This window comes from Antechinus flavipes, chromosome 1, assembly GCF_016432865.1.
Source record: "Antechinus flavipes isolate AdamAnt ecotype Samford, QLD, Australia chromosome 1, AdamAnt_v2, whole genome shotgun sequence".
NCBI lineage: Eukaryota > Metazoa > Chordata > Mammalia > Dasyuromorphia > Dasyuridae > Antechinus > Antechinus flavipes.
Genome location: NC_067398.1, coordinates 469,794,230 through 469,822,079, shown reverse-complemented (window position 1 = coordinate 469,822,079; position 27,850 = coordinate 469,794,230). Strand labels below are relative to the sequence as shown.

Below are 27,850 nucleotides of genomic sequence, written 5' to 3'. Positions count from 1 at the left end.
CGTTTTTTTTTTTTTTTTTTTTTTTTTGTTTTGTTTTGTTTTGTTTTGTTTTACTTTCATCATCCGGTATTTTGCCCTTTTACTGGATGGTGTGGTTAATCCCTTTGAAAATGACAATAGCCTTTTTGGAACCAAACTTAGTTCTGCCATTTCCCCTAGATCTTCCATACCATCTATCAAATGGCTTTAATAATCTTAACTTTTCACAACTAAGGCTGGGCTGGCAGCCTCTATTCTTAACCACGTGGTACTAAGTAGTGTATCTTATCTCACAGCTTTTCACCAAAGTCTTAGCAAGGATCCCAAGCTGATGAGAACAATACTGCATACTTTCAGTTAACTGCATAGTACTGAATGTTCTCTATTCAGCCATGCAGTTCAGGATATGAACTGCAGGACTTCAAACAGGTGATATAGTTTTTTCTTTTGACATTCCCTGACAAAGATAAAGTCTAACTAGTGTTCTGGTCTAAAACTCCAAATTTCCCCTGAATTTTGGTTCCCTTCCCTTACATTACTTCTTTAGTAGCTCATATAATGCTCCAAACACCATAAGTATTTCCATGCTCATTTTCACTGACTTTTTTCTTCCTTTGTAGATGGTGACTGGAAGATCACTGTTGTCACAGGGGATTATGAGAAGGCTGGCACAACTGCTACAGTGTCCCTTTATGCATATGGAGAAAAGAGGTCTTCAGGTCCCATCATTTTGGGATCTGGGAAACACCAGTTGTTTAATCCCAACAGTGCAGACATATTTAAGGTAACTTTGATAAGTGTGGCTATATCTTCTTCTTTCAAAGATGTATTATGACAGAATTCCTAAAATGTGAGTCTCATAATTAGGGAATGGACAGTGAGAATATGAAAAAGGTTTTAACTTTTGGTTTTCATTACAGTATAATTAAATGTAACAACCCAAATGTAAATGTGTTAATTAGTTACGTGGTATGTACTAGATACTTAGGCAGAACATAATATCCCCAAGGAAGACTTAAGTGAAGGATTACATTTCTAATCATGGCTCTCTTTCTACATTTTTCTATAACTGAAGTAATTGACAATTTTTTTTTTGTATCTACACTTCATCAGATATAACTTTATATAGAGTTAGACATAGAGACTAGACCTATGATTTCATTGGTATAGGTTACTTCTAAGTGAAGAAACAAGAGAATTACCCAATTCTCTTTAACTTATAGGTTTAGAGAGGTGAGAGCACTGAATTTAATGGACATGTCCAGGGTCACAAAGCTAACTTTTCAGAGGCAGAGCTTAAACACAGGTTTCCCTGGTTTTGAGATTGGTGCTCCATCTACAATATCACTATAATACTGCCTCTTACTTTTACAGGAAAAATAATCTTAAAAGGGCCTTTAGAAGGGACTTAGTTAAAATTCTTTATTCTATATATGAAGAAACTTAGGCTCACAGAAGGGCAAAATAACTTTTCTCAAGTCATATACTAGTTATTGTCAAAGTTAAGACTGGAAATTAGAGTCTTTAGACTCTAAAATTCTTTCTACTGCTGTTTCAAAGACTCACTGCAGCCATTATGTTGAGGTTTGCTATAAGCAGTAGGGAAAGATATGTTAGCATGAGGATATTAGTGAGTGTTTCAGTTGTAAAAAACTCTCAGCATGAGGATTAATTTTTCTACTGCAAATTTATAAAGGGAGGTACCTATCATATGTAAACATTTTCATGATTGAAAGGGAACAAAAAGAAAGCTTTTGTTTATTAAAAACTTATCAGATATAAATGTAAATACGATTTTTAAGACAGGCTTTGAAAGACCATTTTAAGACTGATGGATGGTAGAGAATTACAGAGCATTGTGGTCCTGCTTACAACTCATTTGCAGTTAACTGATGTTTTAGAGTTTAAAATCCACAATGTGATAAATAACTGTTATAAGGACATGAGATGGTTTTTAAAGGACTTTTGCTTTTACTAACTGAAAAGGGGAGTTTATGAGATTTTGTTTTTCCTGTAACTTTGCCTCATTAAAGAAAGATAAGATTTTGAGTACCAGGAGGTACTGGTCTGAGCAATTGAAGATAATGAATAAACAGGTGAATAATGAGGTTGGAGTGATTAAAAATGAAGAGATTTGAATTCAGAAGAGCAAGGAAGCTACGTTAGAGATGGGTATGGAACCCTGGAACGGGAGCAGTGAGAGGACCAGAAAGCTTCAGTTGCTAGTTCTTGATTGGTTGAATAAAGGATTAGGTTCTTTAGAAGAGTTTCTACTTTAGTTATTGTTCCTTAGTATCATTGACAGTATAAAAGAGGTAAGGCTGCAGATGTACATATCACTTTGGATTGCTTCCTCTGGTGTGAAAGGGAAAAGCAGAAAGGCAAAAAAAGGTCTTGTAGTTACTTGCTGTCTATTAGAAAGACATGCTGAGATTTAATAGAATGGTGTATGATCCTGGTGAGTGAAGAGCTAGCTGGTCTTGTCTCTCTTGCTGAGAGTCAGACTAATGAACCTTGTAGCTCTCTGGCTTAAAGGGCCCCTTTAAGTGAGATTATTAGTTAAAAGAGCTTGTCATTGCTTCATTGATTAAAGATTAGAAGAAAAAAGGGCAAACAGCAGTAGAATGATGGGAGGAAGTTAGCAAGGAAACAGTTTCATGTTGTCCAGATGTTCTTGAGATAGAATAATAACAACACAGATAACACTAAATTTTTGCTTTAATCAGAGCATCAAAGTTTTTCCTCGCTCATGGGTCACCATATCAGGTTTAGGAAAGCATGTGCCCATTTTCTCCCACAGATTCTGAGTTCTTTGAGTATAAATTGTGACTCAGGTTTATGTAATGACAATGATATATTGATGATTTTTACATTTACTTATGTTGAGTACCTATTATATGTTGGTTATTATAGTTTTTTTCTTATTAAGTGAATGATTTTGTTTAATATCTAATGGAATCATCATTGAGAGTGGCTGGTTTTGTATAAGTGAAGAACACTGGTGGTATCTAAAGAGCTATAATAGGAAATAGGGAGAGCATATTTCCTACTATTGGGCTAGAACTAGATCCTTGAGAGAGTATAATTATGTGGCACTAGTCCTTTCTGGAAATTCAAAGCTATCAGTCTGAAGGTAGATTCAGATGAGTTATCTAACTCAAAGAGTGTGTAAATAGATAGTATACACATCATGAGAGAGTGAAAATAGTGGGAGTGCATACAAGCTAGATCCTGCACATCATTATGTACTATTTCCCAAAGAGAATTTAAACTTTTGAAGGTAAGGATTATTTCATGCCAATCTTTGTATCCTCTGTGCCTTATAGGTTTTTAAATAAACTTTTGAGAGTTATTCGATTTGAAGGAAATACAATACCAAAATTAATGATGAACTTGCCCTTTTGTAACTAGTTCTTAAACTTTTTTTTTTGTTGTTGCTGAGGCAATTAGGGTTAAGTGACTTGCCCAGGGTCAGACAGCTAGGTAGCATTAAGTGTCTGCGGCCAGATTTGAACTCAGGTGCTCCTGATTTAGGGCTGGTACTCTTATCTACTGTGCCACCTAGCTGCCTCTAAATATTTTTTTAAATCACTAGTTATTAAACATTTAAAAAACATTAGTTCTTAAACTTAAAAAAATTGATAATTTGTGACTGATTATATGAGATCCTTTCCCTCTGTAACTTTTCATAGTGCTGGAGATCATGTCATTATGTGGTAGTTTGTAACTTCACAAGGCAAATCTGATGTTAATTAACTAATCAGAATAGGAAGACAGAATGCTCAACACCAAAATCAAAACTGATAATTTTTAAACTTCTAATTTCTTCTGAAAATTTGTTGGTGCAAAAAGCCTCAAGAGAACATTTTTTCATTTTGTTTTAAGATTGGGAGTACTTGACCATTTTGATGGATGGTAAGCTGCTAGTAAAAAAGAGAATGAAGATACATATGTAAAAAAATTTTTTTGGAGGAATGTCCTAGAAAAGATAGGAAGAAATGGAATCAGAGTTGAAGATAGATAAATTACCTTTAATAAAGAAGAAAGATACATTTTCTTTTGGGACCAGAGAAAAAGAAGAAATATTAATTGATAAAAATTCAAAATTCTCTAATAGTTAACTTTGGATACCAAATAACTCTTTTCTCTTATCATACTATACAGAAGAGTTTTTTTTTTTTTTTTTAATTTCCTTTAGTACCTAGCCTTAATCACCGAATGGTTGTGGTTTCAGTCAAACTGAGACCTGTTGAAGATGTTAGCTTAAAAAGACCAAAATCTCCCATTTCATCAAGGGTCATCTCCAGTCATCCTGATCTATTTCTGGCCTCTGGACCCAGATGGTTCTGGAAGGGAAAGTGAGGCAGGTGACCTTGCACAGCCTCCCTCTTTAATGAATGTCATGACATCACCTCCCAGATGTTATGGTCCTCATCAAGAAAGAAGGATAAGTAACAATAACAACAACAGATATTATATCATAGTATCTACTTCAATTAAAAATTAAAGCTTACTATCAATAACTTTTTCCAAAAAATAAATATTATATAACTAATTTTCTACAACATAAATTGGAATCATAAAAGATATTTGTCTAGTGCTAATGAGCTAAGAACTTAAAATCAAGAGCACCTATGCATAGTTCAAGCCCTGGATCCCGTGTCAATTCTCTTCACCTTCCTCTGATCCTCCATTTTTTCACTGGCAAAATGAGGCTAATGATATTTATTTTACCAACTTCACAGGTTTGTGTATAAACCTTAGGATGCAATGTAAATGGGGTTATTATTATCATTATTTGGTGCATTCCTTACAATAACCCTGTCATGTAGGTTTCTTCAGGGAATGGATCTATGATTTTATTGGTACAGAGAACTCCCATATGAGGAAATTCTCTATACCAATACAGATTGTCATTTTCTCTGCAACTAATAAATCTTAGAGTTGCCAACAGCACTGAGAGATTAAATAATTTGCCCAGTTGTAATGTCACTATGTGGAAGAGGCAATATGTTTTTAAATAATGTTTTTAAATGTATGCAACAAAAAAAATTAAAATGTATTATAAAATAAACCAATTAAATCGAAATAAAATGATTATAAAGAACAACATCAAGGACATAGATCACAGGTTAAGAACCATTGGTTTAGAGAATGCTCTTCTTTCTTTTTCCCAACTAAAATCACTCTTTCCATAAGAAGCCTTTTGCAGATGTCTTCTTTTATGTTTTAATAATTTCTCTTTCTTGATTATCTCTAATTTATCCTGCATATAACTTGTTTGTAAATTGTTTTCCTGTTATCTTCACCAAATGTAGCTATATGTAGGATAAATCATTGCTGTATATATAGAGTTGATAAGTATATAGTAAACTGTAAGGTAGATATCCAACAGTAGACTCATTTGGAAAAAAAATAAATTTTGTTTAATAAAATTTGGTACTCTATTTCCTATCTTTCTATACAGTAATGAACTTCTTCATTCTCAATCAATTAATTCATAAATATTTATTAACATGCTAGTGCTAAGAATACAAAAACAACAACAACAACAACAATCCTAGTTCTTAAGGGTCTTGTGTTCCAATAAAGGAGACAACATTACCTCTTAGAAATTTTGTCTTCCTATAAGATTCAATTTGGATACCACTTCTTTGGCAAATATTCCTCAAATTTCTTATGATAGTTATTATACTCTCTTGCCTCAGTTTCCTTTATAATATGCTTAATTGTGTAGGCGTTGCATCCTCTAGTCAATTTTAAGTTCCTTGAAGTTAGAAACTGTTTCAGTTGTGTTTTTGTCTTGTCTTTGTGTTATAGAGCATTGGGCCTGGAGTTAGGAAAATCTGAGTTCAAATCTGGTCTCAGACATTCATGAGCTGTGTGACACAGGGAAAATTTCTAATTTTTATCTGCCTCAATTCCTTCAGATGTAAGATAAGGATAATAATAGCAACTAATTCACATGATTGCTGTGAGGATCAAGTAAAATAAAATCTGTAAAGCAATTAGCATAATTCCTGGCACATAAGAGGTATTTAATAAATGCTTGCTCCCACATCTCTTCCCCTTCTTTGTATTTTACCTGTTACAGTGTATTGTACCTAATGCCCACTGTGTTTGTTGAATTGAAACAGATTGTTAATACGCTATTATATTCCAGGAAAACTACTACATGATTTGGATATATGATTTTACAAAGAATACCATAATTGCATCCTATGTTTATATTTAGTTAATTCCTAAAGATAAGAAAAAATGATATGGATTGTAGCAGAAAGGAAGTATTTATTAAGTACCTACTATTTGCACTATGCTAAGTGCTGACAATATAAAGAAAAGCAAAAGACACACTATGTTCACAAGGAGCTTACTGTGTAGAAAGGTAAGAGATAGAATTTTATTGTACAAAATTAAAAAAAATTCCTAATAAGCCTGCTTCTTTGATTACCTAGATTTCTACCTTACAGTTTGCTATATACTTATCAACTCTATATTTCCAGCAATGATTTTTCTTCTAAGTGCTAACCTCCATTTCCAATTGCCTGAAGGATATTTCCACCCAGATAACTCTCCCAATATTCAATATGTCCACAATTGAGTTTATTGTCTTTCCCCCAGAACCTATTCTTCCTTCTGGATTTATTATTTTTCTATCTGATACTACCACTTAGCCGTTTTCATATGTTGGAAACTATAGAGTTATTTTTTGCTACTGGGGTATCTCTTGGTACCACTTAGTAAATTGTTTCTTTCAAACTAAATTGAAACCTAATACATTCAAAGATAGAATGCTTCTTGAGCCTAGGGAGTAGTTTTCTGATTCTGGCTCAATAGAGGATGAAATCAATTAGTTTCATTGATATATTGGTTTAATATTCATTGTATGCCCTAGGGGTTCTTCCAACTGGTTAAGCCTATGTACAAACATTGACTATTTAAGATCTTTATTCTCTAATGAACATACACACTTTGGAGATAAATCTTATCTCTAGATTATATAATCTCCAAGGTCCCATCCAGCTCTAAATCTATGAGATTTTATTCAAGGAGATGGCTATTATTGCTCTCTTTTATAAATGGGGGTGCATTTCTTTGAGGGGGTGGGATCTGAGATAATTTCTAAATGAATAAAGGCAGAAAGTCAGCTTGGCAGATGGTCAGTGGGTAGTTATTGCAGGCATGGGGGATTGTAAAGAAATAAGTGTGGGGGCTAGAGTAGGAGGAAAAAACAAAGAACCGAGAATAGATTCAGGACTAGAACAAAAGACTCTGGAGTAGGTAAATGATTAAGGAGATATGTATCCTGAGACTTTCCAATTCTGAGAGTAAAAAGTTAATGAAAACAACTCATATTTATGTAGCATTATAAGGTTTGCAAAGGGCAGCTAGGTTGTACAATAGATAGAACACCAGGCCTGGAATCAGGGAGACCTGAGTTCCAATATGGCTTCAGACACTTATTTGCTGTGTGACCCTGGATAAGTCACTTAACCATGTTTGCCTCAATTCCTCATCAGCAAAATGACCTGGAAAGGGAAATGGCAAACCACTCCAGTATCTTGCTAGGAAAATCCCAAATGGGATCATGAAGAGTTGGATATGATCAAAGTGGCTAAATCACAACCAGGTCTGCAAAGCACTTTCCTCCAAACTAACCTGTGCAACAGGTAGGGCAAGGCTTAGTCTTCTCATCTCTCAAATGAAAAATATCTTGTGTGGTTAAATGATTTCCCAGGGACACACAGCCATGAAATAAGATGTTGTTAGCAATTAAATTGAATTGCTATTTGCACTAACTCCACCGACTCCTGTATGTTCCAATGGATAAAATAGTTATAATGTTCTTTTGTTTAAAAGCTTGGTTGTTTACTTGATCTATATCTATCTTTCTCTTCTCTTCTCTTCTCTTCTCTTCTCTTCTCTTCTCTTCTCTTCTCTTCTCTTCTCTTCTCTTCTCTTCTCTTCTCTTCTCTTCTCTTCTCTCTCTTCTCTTCTCTTCTCTTCTCTTCTCTTCTCTTCTCTTCTCTTCTCTTCTCTTCTCTTCTCTTCTCTTTTTCTCCCTTCTTCCCTCCCTCCCTTCCTCTCTTCTTTCCTTCTGTAGCTTTACATTTCCCCCAAAAAACATATAGAGATAGTTTTCAATATTCATTCACCTTTGCAAAATCTCATGTTCCAAAATTTTCTCCCTCCTTTCCTCTTACCCCCTCCCATAGATAGCAAGCAATCCAATACGGTTTGAACATGTCCAGTTCTTCTAAACATATTTCAGATTCTTCATGCTGTGTAAGAAAAATCAAATAACAAAACAAGAAAAAAAGAGAAATAAACAACAACAATAACAATAAAAGGTAAAAATACTGTGTTTTGATCCACATTTAATCTCCATAATTTTCTCTTTGGATGTGGATAGCTCTTTCTAGTCTATTGGAATTGCCTTGAATCACGTCATTGTTGAAAAGAGTCAAGTTCATCACAGTTGATCATCACCTTATCTTTTTTGTTGCTATGTACAATGTTCTCTTGGTTCTACTCATTTCACTCAGGACCAGTTCATGGAAGTTTCTCTAGGTCTTTAGGAAATCATTCTGCTCATCATTTCTTATAGAACAATAATATTCCATTACATTTTATACCATAACTTATTCAGCCATTCTCCAACTGATGAGCATCCATTTAATCCACTCAATTTCCAGTTAAAAGGCTACTACAATGGGGCAGCTAGGTGGCCCAGTGGATAGAGAGCCAGCCCTGAAGTCAGGAGGACGAGTTCAAATATGATCTTAGACACTTAACCCTTCTTGGCTGTGTGACCCTACACACTTAACCCCAATTGTCTTAGAAAAAAAAAAAAAAGCCTGCTACAGATATTGTTGCATATGTGGGTATTTTTCTCTTTTTAATGCAAATCTTTCTTGCTATCAAAATTTTATTGAGCATTTTTTTGGTGGGTGAATTTACTACTTTTAAACTATTCTCAATGAATAAACTAACTACAATGGATTTATTAGGTATTTATCATATGCCAGTATAGTTTTATGCTAATCCATAGTCTTAAAAAAAACCCAAGCCAAACAAGGCTGGTTTTAATTGGGATAAGTTAATAATCCATCATCAGAACTCAAGGCAATCTGGTAAGAGGAGATGGAGAGTGACAGTTCAAGGAAGCATCGTTTGGCAATATCTAGGGAGTGCCAGCCCTATATTTGAATTAAGTTATAAACAGCCCAGAGGTATGCTAGAGCCAGCTCTAACTTGTTAAATTTTCAGTTTGACATACTTGGATATAGAAATATATTCATTCAACAGGGACATGAGGAAAGATGAGACCAAGAGGAAGGGTACTTTCAGGGAGGGATTATTGCTATGCAAAAGAAATTTAAGGATGTAAAAAAGAGAGCTCTTTTTGAGGTGGCAAAAAATTGGAATCTGAGGAATGCCATCAATTGAGGAATGTTTGCTCAATCTATGGTGTATGGAGATGATCAATTATTAAAAAAAAATTGAGTGACCATTTATACCACAGATGTGTTGTTTCATTTATTGTCTAGACATAAAAAAAATTTAAAAATACAAATTAAATTTATAAAAATATATGTTTATGTATTCTTTTTCCCCACAGAGCTTGGTTAAACATTTACCAGTTTGTATCTGGTTTTCATCCACAATGCAAAATGCATTGGAACTTTCAATAAAAAAGAAAAGGTTAACCTCAGAGATCAAGCAATACATATTTAGAGAGGTAGCATGCTATATTGGAAACGTTAGTTTCAAATTTTGTTTAGGACAAGTAACTAAATTATTCAGAGGACATAGTGCTAGATGTGAATTCAGTTAAGATCCTTTATTTTTTTTTGAAAGCCAGTTGAGCTAAGTGATTTGTCCAGAGTCGCACAGCCAGTAAGTATTAAGTGTTTGAGGTGGAATTTGAACTCAGGTCCTCCTGACTCCAGAGCTGGTGGTCTATCCACTGCCCCCGTCCAGCAATTCAGATCTTGACTCAGATACTTAGTAACTGTGTGAACCTGGGCACATCATTTAACCACTCTCAGCCTCAGTTTCCTCATCTGTGCAATGGGAATAAAAATAGAATCTACCTTTTAGGACGTTGTGAAATTCAAATGCCTCCTTACCTCCCAATCTTTATTCATTTAGGAATTATCTCAGATTTTAGTCCTTCAAGGAAATGCACTTTAATTTATGAAGGAGGACAATAATAAGCATGTATTGAATATAAACTGCTAAGACATATTAAGTACTTTATAAACCTTTAAGTGTCGTATAATATAGATTGTACTATTTAATTTGTGATGATGGACAAACTATATCATTTATCAGATCTTCACCTTTCCCATTTATAAAAAGGGGATGATAATCTTTATAATACCTTTTCTATAGCACTCTTTGTAAAGTACTTTGCAAATTTTAAAGCATTATATAAATATGAATTATTTATTATTATTTAATTATTTATTAAACACTGGCAATATACCCAAGACTGTTACTATGTGTATGGGGTATGTATGTACCTTTAATTATTTTTTTAATTTGCTGTATAAAAAGCATTCAAACAATCCTGTATTTAAGGATATTTTAGTTCACCTTATAAAAATGACATATGAAATAATAATAAATAATAGGCTATGTCCTTCCTTCAAAGAACCAACCATGATTTAGAGGCAGCTAGATGCATTGGCTCTGGAATCAGCAGGAATTTAATTCAAATCTGGTCCCAAACACTTCTAGCTATATGACCATGGGCATTTAACTCCAATTGCTTTCCCCTCCCCATACTCACACAAAGACCCATGATTTCATTCATATGAGAAATCTCTCCCCTTAACACAGGTCACATGACTTCTGTGCCCTGGTAGACAATCTCTGTGAGTTCTTATGGTAGGGAAAAAAAAAAAAAAAACAGTCAAACCTTCTGGTGGACTTGTCCAAACTAAACAAAGTTGGTTACTGGACAACAGATAAATACTTCCTTAGTAAGACTGCATTCAAATCCTTTTGAGTTTGATAAATTCATTCAAAGTATGTGTCCCACTGGATAGCCTTCCAGAACCCAGGGTCACCTTTATGGCAACATGAGGAATTGGATATTATAATTATTAAAATAAGGCAAATAATTACATTTTAAATAGCATAGGACAGAATAAAAAGGCTGTGGGAATTGTGAGGAAATGGAGATTAGTGAAGTCTAAAACTGTCTGAGAAGGTTTCAGGAAGGAGGCAGGGGACTTCAGCTAATCCTTGAAGGACAAGTAGGTTTATATAGCTGTGGAGGAAAGAGGGTTATGAATGAAGGCATAAAAATAGAAATGAGAAAAATGTTTTTTGTGTGTGCAATGAAGAGAGCTGTCTTATAAGAATGTTCCTTCACACAATTTTGAAAGATTTAAGAACTAAGATCAATTCAATGACCACTCACAATTCCAGAGAATTCATGATGAAGCATACTACTTACCTCCTGACAGAGAGGTGATGCACTTAGGGTGCAGAATAAGACATTTTTTTTTTGAGGGGATACAACATCAATATGGAAAAAAATGTTTTGCTTTACTATACACATGCTATTGTTTTTTCCTCTATTAGGATGGATAAGTGGGACGGAGAAAAAAATAGCTATTTGTTAATTTAAAAAATTTTAAATAAGATTTATACTGGAAAATATTGGGGAAGAAGGCTATATAAATAAGGCAGGATCAGATTTCAGAGAGTCTTGAAAGCCAATCAGAAAAACAAACTCAGTGTAGCAACACAGCCACAGCCATGGACAACTTTTGAAAAGTAGTGAGATGAGATAAAAATGTCATTTTAGGAAGCTTAGCCTGAAAATGATGTTCAATGTGCCTGGATATGCTAGTATCTCTTCCTTTTTCAATATCTTTCTAAAAGGATAAACATGGTAGTTTGAATCCAGAAAAAAAAGACTAGATACAGAAATATAACTGGGTGAACCTACTAATCCTAAGATTCAATATATGGTACTGACATGAATAGAATCTAAATAGAATTTGCTCACCACACACAACTATGGAGTTGAAAGCAGAGCTGAAACCTGTTTTATTGGTTCAAGACAGCAACATCCTGAAGAAATCATTATGTGTGATAGTAGGGGCTAGAGAATCTAAGTGTATATGAATTTTCAAAAGAAAAGAGGTATTCTGACCTAAACTTGTGTTTTAAACTCTGATCATAGCAGCTACAGAATGTTCTCTTCATAATGATTCAGATGCATTACAGCTGGCCCTCAAAGAAACCAGGGGATTATGGACTTAAAGGTGCAAAGTACCTTAGAGGTCATTTATTTTACTTCTTTAATTTTAGAGCTGAGGAAGTGAGTACAAAATTTTTAAATAATTTAGATACTTAGTGGAAGAATGAGGTTTCCGATTCCTATCTCCTCTGACTAAATTCCCAAACACCCCTTAATGAAGATGATGAGTACCATCTGGAAGAACTCTGGAATCTAACAAAGGAGCATAAATTACAGGAGGCAGAGCTATATATAGAGGATAGTGAGAGAAATCACTGAGAGAATCACTGACAGGTAGGAAGCCTCTGAGGTCTGAGAATAGTGGTCATATCCAGTGAGAGCTATCAGTGAAAGAGTAACATGATACAAAGGAGCCATAGAAAGGTACCATAAGTATGGAAGAATAAATTGTGATTTCTGCTTCCAGTCCCTTCCTTTGTTGTCACACTCAAAGGTGTGTGTGTCATATAGTTGTATAAGTAACTCTGGTTGGGGAGCTGCTGACTTTGAGGCAAGGACCTTTGACTTACTTGAAACTAAGATCCAAGTCCTTTCTGTGTCTATTAATTTCAATTTAATTCAATAACCATTTATTTGTTTATATTTATTATTATGGGTTCTGGGGATAGAGCGAAATGGAACAGTCACTGTCTTTCTAGAACTTATGTTTCATTTAAAATTACAATTTGTGATTTGAATCTTGTAAACTAAAATTTGCAAGATAGATATGGTGCCATAAATGAGGATGCCAGGCCATTAGATTCAGGGCAATGAGCCCGGGAAGTGAGAAACTCCCCAAAAGTAGGCAGATTTTTTGTCAGACAGAAGACTGATAGGTTACCAGAAATAAAGCATTTTAGAATTTCCAAAACTGTAGATCTGCAGGAGGCCATGAGGTCTTATGTGAAAGAAATAATGAATGATTAGTTTGAGGGGTAGAGAAAGAATGATAGTGTTATAAAACTCAATGGAAGAGAGATTTTTAAAAATGTTAAATATGGAATTATTAAAGTGCATAAAAGTTCACTGGATTTGCTTATAAGGATCTCATTGGTGATCTTTAAGAGAATCAATTTCAGTGATAGAAACAAAATTCAAATCAACTCAGTAATTCAATGAATATTTGGTAAATGCTATATGCAAATTATGCCAGGTATTTGCCAAATATGAATTTAGATAGAATATAGTCCATGATCTCTTGAGTTTAGATTTCAATAAGAGCAAAGCTATAAATAGGGTGGGTCAGCTGGAGCTCCATCCTTAGGCAAAAATTTAGAGAAAGATTGAAAGGAGTTACAATCTTCCTATAACCTAGACACAATTGAATTTAGTCTCTGTTTAATAAGAATAATTAGTTAAAATTAGAAACTACAAGATATAAGCCTACAACCTTAGTTGTTCTACTCTAGGTGAGATCTCCTCAATGCAAATGAATTGCCCTCTCTGTTACTGTTCTTTTTAAACATTATCTTAAGTAAAACATCTCCAGTCCTTCCAAAGCTGCATTGAGTGCTGCCAATCTCAAGGAAGAAGAACCCCCCAGCCCCCTCGCAAACATTCTAGTTATGGCTCTATTTGGAAAGGTATGACACAAAGATACTTAACTATAATACACTTTATTTCATGATTTGTGCATTAGAGTTTTTCCTAAATAAAGTGCTACGTCAGGTATAATCGGGAAAGTCACTAATGTCAAGGATGGGAATAGAGTCAAGGGAATCTTTATGAAGGAGGTAATATTTGGGTGGGCTTGAAAGGATAATTTGAAATTGTACTACTGAATGGATGGAGGAAACAGAGATACCATCATGATGAAAATTAGGGAGATGGGAAATACAGGGTATATTTTGGAAACATAGGTCAGTCTTAAATGGCTAAAGTGTAGAATGAAATCAGAGAAGCAATATTACATAAGATTGGGAATCTGAAGTGGTGCCAAATTATGTAGGACCTTAAATGTCAGGCAAAGAATATGAACTTTACTGATTTGGCAATAGAGATACTCTGAAGATTTTTGAGCATAGAAACAATAGTATCATCTGTATGCAGAAGGAAATTTGATTTGGCAGGAGTATGAAAGATGGATTAGTGTGAGAAGACAGTGAAGTAGAAACAGTCCATTTGAGACTTGCAATAATCCAAGTGGGTGAAAAGTCAATTCTAATAAGTTATCTAAGGCAGGGCTTCTTAAACTTTTTCCACTCTTGACCCCTTAAGAAATTTTTATGGGATCCCATATCCAATATGAACTGAGGTGTTTCTGTTAGTGTTTGTGCAACTAACACTAACACTAACAGTGCAAAGGGAGCATGTTTTGTTTTTAGAACTAAGGCTGAAAAGTGAAGTCGAGCAATACATCCTGGGCAAGCACTGCTAGGAACACCTTTGATTCATCACGTTTGACTTTGAATTATTTTTTGGTTGCTAATTCAGAAATCTTTTACTAGTGCCAAATTTTTCATGACCATAACAATCAGTTTTGCACTTCCATATGAGGTCATGGTCCACAGCTTAAAAAGCTTTGATTTAAGGCACCTACTACATGCAAGGCACTTTGCTAGACACTTGTGATATAAAGACAGAACGAAAAACAAAACAAAACAGCTTTTGCCCTCAAGTGTTTTCTATTCTACTGGTAGGAAAAAGAGTATAAAATATAAATAGGAAAGTGTCAGGTAATATAAAGAATGTTAGAAAGTGATGTCTGAATTAAATCTTGAAGGATGTTAAGGATTCTAAAAAATATGTAAAAAGGAAGCATAATTTTAGACAAATTGTACAGTTCTGCAAAATCACAGAAGTGGGAAATTAAATGCTGAATTTGAGGAACAAACAGGACAGTTAGATAAACATAGAGTGTGGAGAAGGGGGCAAAGTGAAATAAGGAAGGAAAGGTAGGCTAGATCCAAGATGTGAGAGGCTTTAAATGCCAAACTGAGGAATGTGTATTTCACTTTAGAGGCAATAAAAAACACTAGATTTTGGAGAAAAGCTATAACAACATGAGCCTATCTATGCTTTAGGTAGATTATTGTGCCATTTGTATAGTGAATTGGCTAGAGAGGGGCTAAACTAAAAGTGGGTGACTAAAAAGTAGGATATTACAATAATTTAGGTGAGGTGTGATGAGTAGAACATTAGCTTTGTGAATGGAGAGGAAATAAATTAACCAGATGTAATGGAGACAGAACAGGCAAGAATTGGCTGTGAGGAGTTAAGTACAGGGGATAATCAAATATAATTGTAAAATTATGAAACACAGTGAATTGTGATGCCTTAGACAAATGATAGGAGGATCCTGTTAAGGGAAAAAATATTTTAAAGTTTGCTTTTGTATATAATGACTTTGAAATGCACGTTAAATAGCCAAGTAGATATGTCCTCTAAAACTAAAGGTAGTTGGAGAAGAAGATCTGAAAAATGAGAGTTCTGATGTAATGATACAAATTTGATTGTCATAGACATAAATGTGTCAGTTAAAACCATAGCAGTGTATAGAGTTGCCAAAGGAAAGTGTAGAAAGGAGAAAAAAAAGCCAAGAGCAGAACTTTAAAATAATACTCATTTTAAGGAATTGAGAAAAGGGTGTATGGGGGTGGTTATTAAAGGAAAAAGAGAAGCATAAGGAATGATAGTTTAGTGCTCCCAAAGCTAAGGGAGGAGAGTTTCTTGTAGATGACTAGCAATCAAAAAATACAAAGTGATAAGAGGTCCAAAAAAGAGGTCAATGGCATGGGCAATTAGGAGGTGAATTAATTACAATAGGGTTGTTAAGCAACAGAGGCAAGTAATATTTATTGAGCACTTCTTGGTTATGATGTGTCCTTTTGGAGAGGCTGAAAGATTCCTCCTTCTCTGGATCTGGGAGGATAAGGAAAAGTAAAAAAGAGCTCCTTTGAAGCATAAAAGTTATTCCTGTCTTCTCAGTCAATTGATGTTATCAGAAAAAAAGGAAAAGCATTTTTTGCAGACATCAATTAAAATTTGAGGGAAAATAAAACCAGAATGTTTGTATTGCTTTAATCTTCTTAGTTCTTGTATGACTTTGCTAAAAAGCTCTAAGAATATGGAAATTCACAAATCATACTGTGTGTAGTTTGAAGGGTTAATAAGTTACTGCTCTGGTTTCAAGAGATTTCTAGTATGGAAATGTACAAGGAAAGGATCATTATACTTACATTAATCATTGTAGGTAACTCAGAGTCTTTGTGATCAGCTTGGGATGCAATGATTTTGAAGCAATTTGATACTTTCATATTAAATTAGCAAAATGAAAGGATTTCTTTCTCCTTCACCCTCTCCTCTTTCCCACTCCCTCTATTCTTTCCTTCTCTCTTTCCCTCTCTCTGTCTTCCTTTCCCTCTTTCTCTTTCTCCTTCTTTCCTTCCTATCACTTGTAACAGCATACACCTAGGTAATTAAACTTGTGTTTCTTTTATGCCATAGGGTCATGTATTCTTTTTTATCTATCTTGATTTATTGTTTTGTACCCGCATTGGCATCAATATGCTAGTTTTTGAAAAACATTAAATTTTGCATATATCTTTTGGTATGTGTTAGACGTATATGATTTTTCTTTTTCCAAATGTACTTAGAATTTTTCTATTCTAAATTTTGACTAATGTTATGAAAATGCCTTCCACATGCGACCTTAGTTTGAACAAAATCCTGTGCATTGAATATTTCTCTCTATCTTGTCTTTGCTATCTAGTGACAGTTAAGCTCTCTGTATTTCTAGATTTTGTCAGATGATGAAAAAGTTAAAAACAAAACAAAATCTGTCTTAATTCTGGCAGTATATTTTGTGCCTACACAGAAAAAGAATAGGAGGGCGATTAAATTTTTTCTAATGCTATATATCAATAATAACTTATTTTGATAATTAAAATGCATATTATAAACTTTTGCAGTATTAAGTATGAAAAAGCTGATTCATTCTACTATGACTTTTCTTTATTTAATAACCTAATTGAGTAAGTGAATTTAAAATATCATTTAAGTTTTAATTTGGCACTAAAATGAAAAGCATTGGCAGGAACAGTTTAAATTCAATTTTGCTGAATTCATCCAAATTATTTATTTTTAAAATTCTTCTTAATTCTTTTTTATGTCACCTTAATTTCTGTATTTATACCTCTTTCCTTCCCAGAGAATCAACTCTTGTAATAAAAAAATGAAAGAAAGAAGAGTAAAAAAAAATGTTCAGCAAAACAATGACATTAGCCAAGTCTGACAATTATATGCAAAACCCCACTCCCATAATATTATCTAAAGATTTTTGCAAGGTAGAAAAGTTGTTTTCTCATATCTACCTTGTACTCAGGCTTGCTTACAATAATTATGGTGTTCGTCATTAAGGGATAGGGACTGCACTGTTTATTTTATTAGTATTAATAAATCAGGTAAGGAAAGTCCCTCTACCAATGCAGGGTAGCAATTTCTCTGTAACTTTGACTCTTAAAAAATTATATAGAGAGATTTTGGTGATTTACATAGGATCACAAAGCCAGTTTGCATGAGAGATCTCACTCAAATCCAGATCTTCCTGGGTCTAAAGCTAGTTCTCTATCCATTATATAAATCTCCATCAAATATTTATCAAATACTTCCTATAACCAGAATACTGTGCTGGGTTCTGAGATATACAAAAATGAATAAGATATGCTTGTAGTCTAGGAAGGCAGAGGGGCAGGAATTCACTTGTTATGTTGATAAATATTGCTCTGACCTGAAAATCCAATCTAATCTAATGGTATTACCTTTAAAAAATAGAACAAATACAAGAGAAGAGTAATCAGAAAAATATCCTGCATAAAGTGCAAAGCCAGAGTTGAGTGAAACTAAAGAAGATGTAGAGGTGATAACATAATATATTAGAGTCAAAAGACAGAGAGGGGAAGAAAGTTAAAAGATAGAAGAGATTTATTAATGAAGAATGATTAATACTATTAAATATGAATAGCTTAACATTGCTATTTATAGAGAGGCAGTATGGCATAGTAGAGTACTGGATTTGGGTACTGTGGTCAAGCCCTGGTCTAAGTCTTAAATTACAGATGTGAATAGAAACTAAGAAACAATATCTTTTCTCAAGGGACTTCCATTCTAATGGTAGACAAAAGATGTACATATATATATATATATATATATATATGTAAAAAAAATAAAAAATAAATACACTGTAGTTAAATAGGAGGGAAGGTGCCTATAGTTTGGAGGAAGAAGATCAGGAAAAAAATTGAAGACTTATATTTGTGTCTTCAAGGAAGAAAGGAATTTTATGGGATAGAGATGAGGAACAAACAATATTTATAACCAGAATTTATAATTTGTAACCAAGAATTATTTATAATGATTTGTAATTATTTATAATTATATAATTATAACTAATGTTAATTTATAATAATCATAACCATCACTTATATAACACTTTAAATTTATGAAGTACTTTAGGCATAATATTTCATTTTGTCCTCTCAACGACTTTTATTATTATCCCCATTTTACAGATAAGAAAAGAAGAGGTTGAGAAATACTACATGTCTTACCTACTCTTACATATTCTGGTCTCAGTCTGGTCACTGTATTATACATTCCATGCATCATAGCTTTACAAAACGAAATGGGAACAGGAAGAAATCTTGCATATCTTGCTTCTCTCTTCCAATCCCTTTTAATTTGATTTCCATCACAATCTTTTTGTGAACTCTCTACTAAAGGTTGAGATTTGGATTTGATGGAACTAGTAAAGACACTTTGGAAATTTAAATATGATATGGGAAAAAAAACGAAAAAGAAATCTTTTGAGAAAATAGGCATATAGACAGATTCTCTCACTGGATGTGTTTTTTAAAAAGTCTCAGTTTGTACTCTGAATTCATCCCTCCTCTGCCAGGTGAGAGATAGCATGCATGGATGGCCACTATCCATGGAATTTGGAAATTTTAAAGTTTTTTTTTTTTTTTTTGATAGTACCTCTATATGTTCTGTTCCCAAATAACACTACAATTATTAATATTTATATGGTGTTTTAATGTTTGCAAAAATACTTTGCATATTATCATCTTATTTGATCTTTATAACAATTCTGTGAGGTAAGTGCTATTATGATTGAAATATATATTTAAGACAAATTTGAATTTGTTTTCTTACTATTCTCTGGCGATTTGCTCATTATCTTATCTAGCTACCTCTGCTTATCTGGTCACATTGCAGTATCAGAGGCAAATATAAGAATACTCACAAAAATCAGTCAAACCAAACTACAGATGATTCCTAATTAAGCCTAATCTGATTAATTCACAGTAAACTTCAGTCTTAATAATTTTTTACATACAGGATAATTTCAGGCATCAGGTGGGACTAACATTTAGATTAAGTGACTGACTTTCAGCTTCCCATTGTATTATTTCCTGTAATGTCAATGCTTCAATTCTCTAGTCCCATATTTGGTTTTCATTTTATTTTCTACACGTAGCTTTATGAAAGAAGTCATTCTCTAGAGGTAAAATGCCTTATTTCTTTTTTCAACCAGAGAGAAATTCAAAAGTGGAACCCTCAATTAATCTTTGATAACATCCTATTAATAATTTTATCCTCTTAATGGGAATTTTTTTCTCCTTTAATAAACTCAATCTATCTCTATGGGTAGGGAAATTTTATATTACAAGATCATAAGTATATGTAAAGATGTCCAGAACAGGCAGGGTTAGTTAGATTACAAGGGGAGAAAAACACTGATCTTTAGATTTACAAATAGAATGGTGCTAAAGGTTCAAACTGCATAGCTCTCACAGGGAAACTGACCTGAGCTGATATGGAATAAAATGATTGAGAAAAACATAAAACCAAAAAGTTTCTTGGTATTTGGAGACAGTTAAGTGGTATAAGGAGAGAATAATGAATTTGAAATTTGGGAAGCCCTGAATTTGAATCTTGTGTCACATACTAGTTTTGTGACTCTGTCAGTTAACTTCTCTCAATTTCAGTTTTACCATCTGCAAAATGGGAGAGAATAATAGCATTCATCTTACAGAGTTATTAGGAAGATCAAAAGAAGTAATCTATGTGAAACTCTGCAAATTTTAAAAGGTTACAAAAATGGTAGTCATCATTAGTAATAGTGGCTTATACTTGCTGAATTAGCCAATTAATGATAAAGAGGGACCTTTTCATAATAATTAAGTGTGGGAGTTGGAGGATAGTCTTAATCAGTGCAACACATATTTATATCGCTATACATGCATATAAAATTATTGTTTCCTCTAATTTGAGGAGATATTATGGATCTCTTTGGCAGTCTGGTTAAGCTCATGGACTCCTCACAATAATGATTTTAAGTGCTCAAAATACATGTATAGAATTATAAAGGAAGGCAATTATATTGAAACAGATTAAATATATAAACAAAATTAATAAAATAAAAAAGTTCTTAGACCCCCAGGTTTAGAACCCCCATTTCTATTTCAATAAATTGACCAATGACAGTCTATTTTTTGCAAGTTACTAATAATCTTGATTTGTAGTCAATTATAGTCTAGAATATAGAGGAAGAATAAGAAATGAGGCTTCTATCTCTGTGGCTAGTTAAGTTCCTCCTTTCCCCCTCACGTCTTTCATATCAGTTGTGGGCTTGAGCAAGATATGTATCATTAAATCACAGAGCTCATTTTATATGGTGAATATTATAGCTCAATGTCCCCTGTAAAGGAAATGTAATACCTGTAACACCTATTTCACAAAGTGATTGTGAAGCTAAAATAAGATAAGGAATGTAATTGTAAAGCTTAAAGTGATACATAAATGTAAGCAATCGTTATTTTATATCATGTTGCTATTTCTATGTCCATTTTCGACTGAGTTAAATAACACTATACTCCTTAAAGGTTGATTCACTTGGGCACAATACTAGTATGTGTATCAGTAATGTTATATTCATTAATACTGTCATCTCTAATCATAATAACTTACATTTATATGTTGCTTCATGGCTTATGAGCTTCTTTTATAACATACATAGAGTGTGTGCAAGGCTGTAATGTAAAATAAGTCAGTAAAAGTATGTAGAAATCAGCTTGTGGAGGGTTTTAAATATGAAGCAGAGGAGTTTGTATTTGATCTTAAAAACAATAGTCATTGAACATTTCTGAGGAGGATCTGTATAACATAGAGAAATGTGACTTGTGGGTAGAAATTATTTTCAATTTTGTCTATGTATCCTTATCACCTAGCTTAGTGCCTGACATAGAGTCGGCAAATAATAAAAAGCTATTTGGGTTAAATGGAATTTGAGAGGTGAGAGATTCAAGTTAGGAGACTTTTACAATAATCTTGGTAAGACATGATAAAGGACTGAGGAAGGTATTATCTGGGTGAATATAGAGAAAAAAAAATAGATGTGAGTGGTGTAAAAGGAGAATTGGGCCAAAGAGAATTGGCCTCTGTTTGCATGTAGGGAATAAAGAAGAGGATGGCAAACATTTACTCCAAGAACTAAGTAATGAGAAGGATAATGGTGCTTTTGATATAAAAAGGAAATTTTGGAAGAGGAGTGGGTATATGAAAAAATATAATGAATTATGTTTAAATCGTAATGTTAATGGGATTGACAAATGTTCTTGTAGTTCATGGTAAACAGGTTAAATTTTATAAAACTAATAAGATGGGAACAGAAACTGGCTGACAAACCAACCTCATTTCACAGAGCATTAGCAAAAGCAGACAGCAGATATATACCACAAGATTTGTTGAGTGTAGACAAAAGCAGATCATCTCTGGAAGGAGCCTATGAAATAACCAACATCCAAGAGTGAAATCAAAAGACTCTCCATGGGTGACAACCACATGAACCCAAGCAACAATATGTTGACAGAGAAGCAGTGAGCAAATGACTTAATCATTTAGATTTGTACATGGAAATTGAGAGTATTATGATAGCTATTCTAGATCAGGTTAGTGGCAGAGAGTGTTGGCTGTGGAGCAAGGAAGATTTATTTTTATAAGTTTATAAATTCAGAACTGTTCCCAGACACTTACTGGCTGTGTAACCCTGGACAAGTTCCTTAATCCTTTTTGCCTCAGTTTCTGCATCAGTAAAATGAGCTGGAGAAGGACATGGCAAACCATTCCAGTTTTGCCAAGATAACTCTACATAGAGCTGCAAAGGGTCGAAATTTACTGAAACAACTGAAGAACAACATATTCTACAATAGATGATTGCCACCAGAAGTCAAGGAAAGTTTATTTTTAAGGAGCTGGGTATAAAGATAGTTGCAGATTGCACGGTGACATGGAAAAAAAAAAGAAAAAAATCTTATATATATCGATATAGAATTTTAACAAATGCATCTCCTAGTTACCCAGACAAAAACAAAGTCATTTTCCTGAAGTTCAGGTCCTATAAGGACACCCTTATTCACTAAACTCCAATGGCGTCCGATTGCTTCCAGAAACAAATACATAGTACTCTTTTTGGTATTCAAAACCCTTCAAAGACCTAGCCTACTCCTATCTTTTCAGTCTTGTATACTCCTTAATTCTTCAGTGGCAGTGATTTTGTGGGTGTTCCACAAAAGGGACATCCTGTGTTTCCCCTCTTCTGTTCTGACTACTCACCTTTTTGACTTGCTTTTAGTTCCAACTAAATTCCAGCCTTCTACAGAAAGCCATCCCTAACCCCTCTTAATTCTGATTTCCTTTTAGTCCCACCTAAATTTCAGACTTCTACAGAAAGCCATCCCCAATTTCTTCTGTTACTTATTTCCTATTTGTTCTAGATTTAATTTGCTTTGTATATATTTGTTTGCATGTTGCTTCCTCCATTCGATTGTAAGCTTCCTCCATTTGAATCTCCAACACCTAGCATTGTGCTTTGCATCTACCAGGTACTCAATAAATGTTTACTTATTGATTGATTAACTGGAATTATTCAGCAGAAGCTTATTATGCTTTCTAGAATAACATGATGAATCCTTCTATTGAAAAAACAAAATTCCAGATATCTGTGATAATTCAGTAAGAAATTTGCACTGCTACCAGAGCATCTTTATAGAAAAAACTGTTAACCACCAATAGCATGGACCTTCAAATATTTCAGAGCAAAATTTTTAGTGGAGGCCAGTTTTCTGAATATTCATAATTTCCAAAGTACATTGAATGAAAAGCAGAAGAAATTCTAGCCATGAGTAAAGATGAGGTACATGTTATGCCAAGGATCCTTAAGGTAAAACTTGTTATCTCAAGTAAGATTTTATATGCTAAAACTTACTCAATTATGAAAATCAGTCATTTTGTCTACCTGCAAAGTAACCCACAGAACTTTAAATACTGAAGGATAATGAAAGGAAAGTGACTTGTCCTCAGATGCCTTTTATCCAAACCCCATCAAAAAGATGATGAGAACAGTAATAACTATTTTAAAGCTTAATAAACATAATATAAAGACAAAATAAAAGGAACTACAATGAGAGTAATGTGCAATGTAGAATGTTTATAGCCTAAAACTTTTATGGAAGCTGAGGAGGCAGGTCAGAAAGAGATCCAGAAATTTTAGTTATTTGAACTCTGGTGATTCCATTGATCTTAATAGAATTCTAGCTAATGTCATGACCATGAATCTAAGAAATAGATGGGAGAGCACAGAAATAGAGGCTGGCCCCAGTGGGAATTATCACAGTAGTCAGCTTGATCAAGAGGGCAGCAGAGTGAACTATATCCTTTCATGTGCTGATACCGGAAAGTGGCAAGGTATACAACAACAAATTACAGATATCAAAAATTCACCTGTTGTAAATGGTCAACAAAGATAACAAAGACTAATAGGTGGAAAACTATGAATATGCATGAAATATACTGAGAATATGAATTATTTTGTTATATTATTATCAGTTATTAATAATAGTGTTATATTATTATAATATAAAATAATAGTATTATTAGTTATATTAGATTTAGTAGTATTAGTGATATAACACAATAATTTTTTTCTTTTACCATTCAAAATCAAGGAATTCATTTTGCCTTTTTTTCAATGACATCCTGAGACCCATGTTACAAAAAGGGCTGCTACAAATATTTTTGCACATGTGGACCCTTTTCCCCTCTTTTATGATCTCTCTGGGTAAAGACCCAGTAGTGACATTACTTAATCAAAGGATATGAACAGTTTTATAGCCCTTTGGTCATAGTTTCAAATTGTTTCTCAGAATGGTTAAATCATCTCACAATTCCACCAACAATGTATCGGTGTTCAAGTTTCCCCACATTCCCTCCAACATTTATCATTATCTTTTCCTGTCATCTTAGCTAATCTGAGAGGTGTGAAATGGTACCTCAGAGTTGTCTTAATTTGCATTTCTCTGATCAATAGTGATTTAGAGTATTTTTCATATGATTAGAAATGGCTTTCTTTATTTGAAAATTGTTCATATCCTTGATCATTTATCAATTGGGGAATGACTTGTATTCTTACAAATTTAAGTCAGTTCTGTATTTAGAAACTTTAGAAATGAGGCCTTTATCAAAAACATTGTTCTTAAATATTATTTCCCAGTTTTCTGTTTTCTTTCTAATTTTTGGCTAATATTGGTTTTGTTTGTGCAAAAACCTTTCAGAACAAGGTTCTAGCTACTGTATTTTTGAAGCTCTTCACCATATTTTTCAGTCACATCTTCCTTTTCTTTTTTGTCCAATCCTTTTTGTCTTTTTTGTCCACCATTTTTAGGGAAGGGAAAGATATAGGATAGAAATGTGAAATACTCCTTTTTAGTTTGATGGGATAATTCAATTTATAGATCACTGCAAAATAGAAAAATTTGAAAGACTGGCAACTGAAATAATCATTCTGAACAAATGCATTCTCTTACAGTGTTTGACAAAGTATATAAACAAGTTTCAAGAACTGTCCACAGTAACATATGCTGTGGTAGTTACCATGGTAAGGACTATAGGAGAAAAAGTGGAGTTAGAATATCATTAACAGGTACTAGATACCACCATGACAAGTGATTTGAAAAAAAATATATACATATACATTAAGTACCTGGGGAAGGAGTATTTAGAGTATTACATTAATATCTAGTTGATACATAGAATAGAAATCTTGAACTCCTTATTGCCATATTAAAAGGCAGTGTCTGCTATTAATAGGAACAGTGTTAAGCACTTTAAACATATTTTCTCATTTGATCCTCACAATAATACTGTGAGATAGGTTTCATTATTGTCCCTATTTTATAATTGAGGATGCATAGATGAATAAAAGTTAAGTGACTTCCTCAGTCACACAGATAGTGTTGTCTAAGACTGAATTTGAACTCATATCTTCCCGATTCTAAGCCTGGTACTCTATCTAATGCATTCCTTATCTATCTCTCAAAGGCAACAAAGGAAAAAAGAACTATATGAAAATGTAAGTGGAAATCAAAAGTAAATTAGAAATTCTTTATATAATTATCAATAATTAAAAATTAAAGTCAGGAATTTCAGGTGATAAAAGAAAAAGTAATATTAAGAACAAAGCAAATAATTCAACCATCAGTTATACTACTATGGAAGCTTGAGAAGCAAATAAATTAAATGAGAGAGTATCCTCAAAGAAGGAATGTGTGGAAAATATTTGATCATTTATATGATCATATGGAATATTGCACAATGAAAATATGTGACTGAATTTAAAACAGAAAGGTTGTGTACCATTAATATGAAAAACAGGACAGTAATGTCAAGAGAAGTGACTGAAACTGTGCAAAATGGGAGAGGAGTGGGTCTATTAATATCCATGATTATTAGCTACAATTCTTCACCGTGATCCTTGAATTATTAGCAAAGCACCTTTACCAACTTCTTATCTGATACAGTCTTGATCCCTTCTTTTAAATAGTAGGTATCACATATTTATTGACAAAAAATAATAAGACTTCTCAAAATATAGGCTAATATTGTAATATATGTATTATGTAAGGCTTTCACAGTTTATATCGATAAAAAAGTCTAGAAACAATTATATAATAATATATTGGCAGAGGTAGAAAAAATGTGCTCAAGCATCCTAGGGATAAAAAGAACAACTCATTATTTATCTAGCAATTATTGAACAAACCACCTGAAAATGCTATATTGATTACACAAAATTTATGCCATCTTTATTTAATTGTTACAATTATACTGTATTAAGTCAAAGCAAAGCTTTTGACTTTTCTTCTGAATTCAAGGATTAGTTATATGCTAAAAAAAATAGAAATAGAAAAATAGAAATTCCATACAAACCAAATAAGAATACTTGAGGATTAATATCTACAAGGAAAATTTTTCTTTATTTCAAATATACCACTTAGAAGTTAATGTCAAGAAAAGCTGATTAAACAAACATATATGGTATCTTCTGAATCCAATTCTCCCTGTGCAACAAAAGAACTGTTGGGTTCTGCACACATATATTGTATCTAGGATAGACTGTAACCTATTTAACATGTATAGGACTGCTTGCCATCTGGGGGAGGGAGTGGAGGAAAGGAAGGGGAAAATCGGAACAGAAGTGAGTGTAAGTGATATTGTAAAAAAATTACCCTGTCATGGGTTCTGTCAATAAAAAGTTATTTTAAAAAATGAAAAAAAAAAAAACATATATGATATCTTCCAGGGCGACAGTTGAAGCCTTCAGGGATATTGACTAGGCTTAAATCCATTATAATCACTACTGAACCGAATTAGTATGATTTCAAACCAAAGAGGAAGTTGTACCAAAATAACCAAAAAACTCTGTAGTCTGGATTTATCCTTGATATATATATATATATGTATATGTATATGTATATATAATGACTGGAGAAGAAAGTGAGGTACTTGACTTTGAAACCAAAAAGCTTTCCATGGCAACATCCAATGAATTTAACCAACAATATATTGACAGAGAAGCAGAATTATAGGGAAAAATATTTGGGACAATAATGAAGGAACTGATTGGAAATAGTTCATGTGCACCTTTTCCAAATTTGAGATTATATGTTTATATTGCTTAACACTGTACTCTTTTACATATTGCTGAAGAAGTTTAACCTATTACTGAATGTTTCCTTTCTTTATAGGTAGAATAAAATCTCAATATTTTTATTCATAAAGTTTTTTTTTTTTTTGGTTTCTTTTTTATTTCGACTTTGTATCATACCTAATGTGATCAGAAATGCTCTTTTAAAAAAAAGAAAAAAAAAACTTATGATGCTTTCTGTGCTTCAAGGATCTGTCCTTATTTTGGTTTAAGCACTCCTTTTATATATTCATAAAGGAATCACCATGCATAATAGAAAGATTGTTGGAATTGGAATTAGAAGACCCAAATTAGAGTCCTAGAACTGGTATTTAGTAACTGTGTGACTTTGGGCAACTTGGTAAACATTTCAAAACTTCAGTTTCCTCATATGTTAAATGGAAATGATAATATTTTCATTATCCATTTCTCAAGATTATTGGGAGAAGAACACTTTAAAAATTGGAAAATGCTATATAGGCATGAAAAATAATGATGTCTGTAAGATATCATATGTCATTAGACAGTAATTAGATATCACTGTGGCTAAAAATAATTATTACCCAGTGGTCAGCATCTTGGCATTG

The 27,850-nt window shown here is 33.2% G+C and overlaps 1 protein-coding gene across 1 annotated transcript in view; it reads left to right on the top strand.

Moving 5' to 3' along the window:
* Window positions 1-27,850, top strand: part of LOC127546725 (lipoxygenase homology domain-containing protein 1-like) — a 407,210-nt gene that overhangs the window by 220,371 nt on the left and 158,989 nt on the right. Inside the window, exon 25 of the mRNA XM_051973697.1 lies at window positions 600-763. Coding sequence (XP_051829657.1) covers window positions 600-763 — 164 coding nt within the window. The remainder of the gene's footprint in view (window positions 1-599; window positions 764-27,850) is intronic.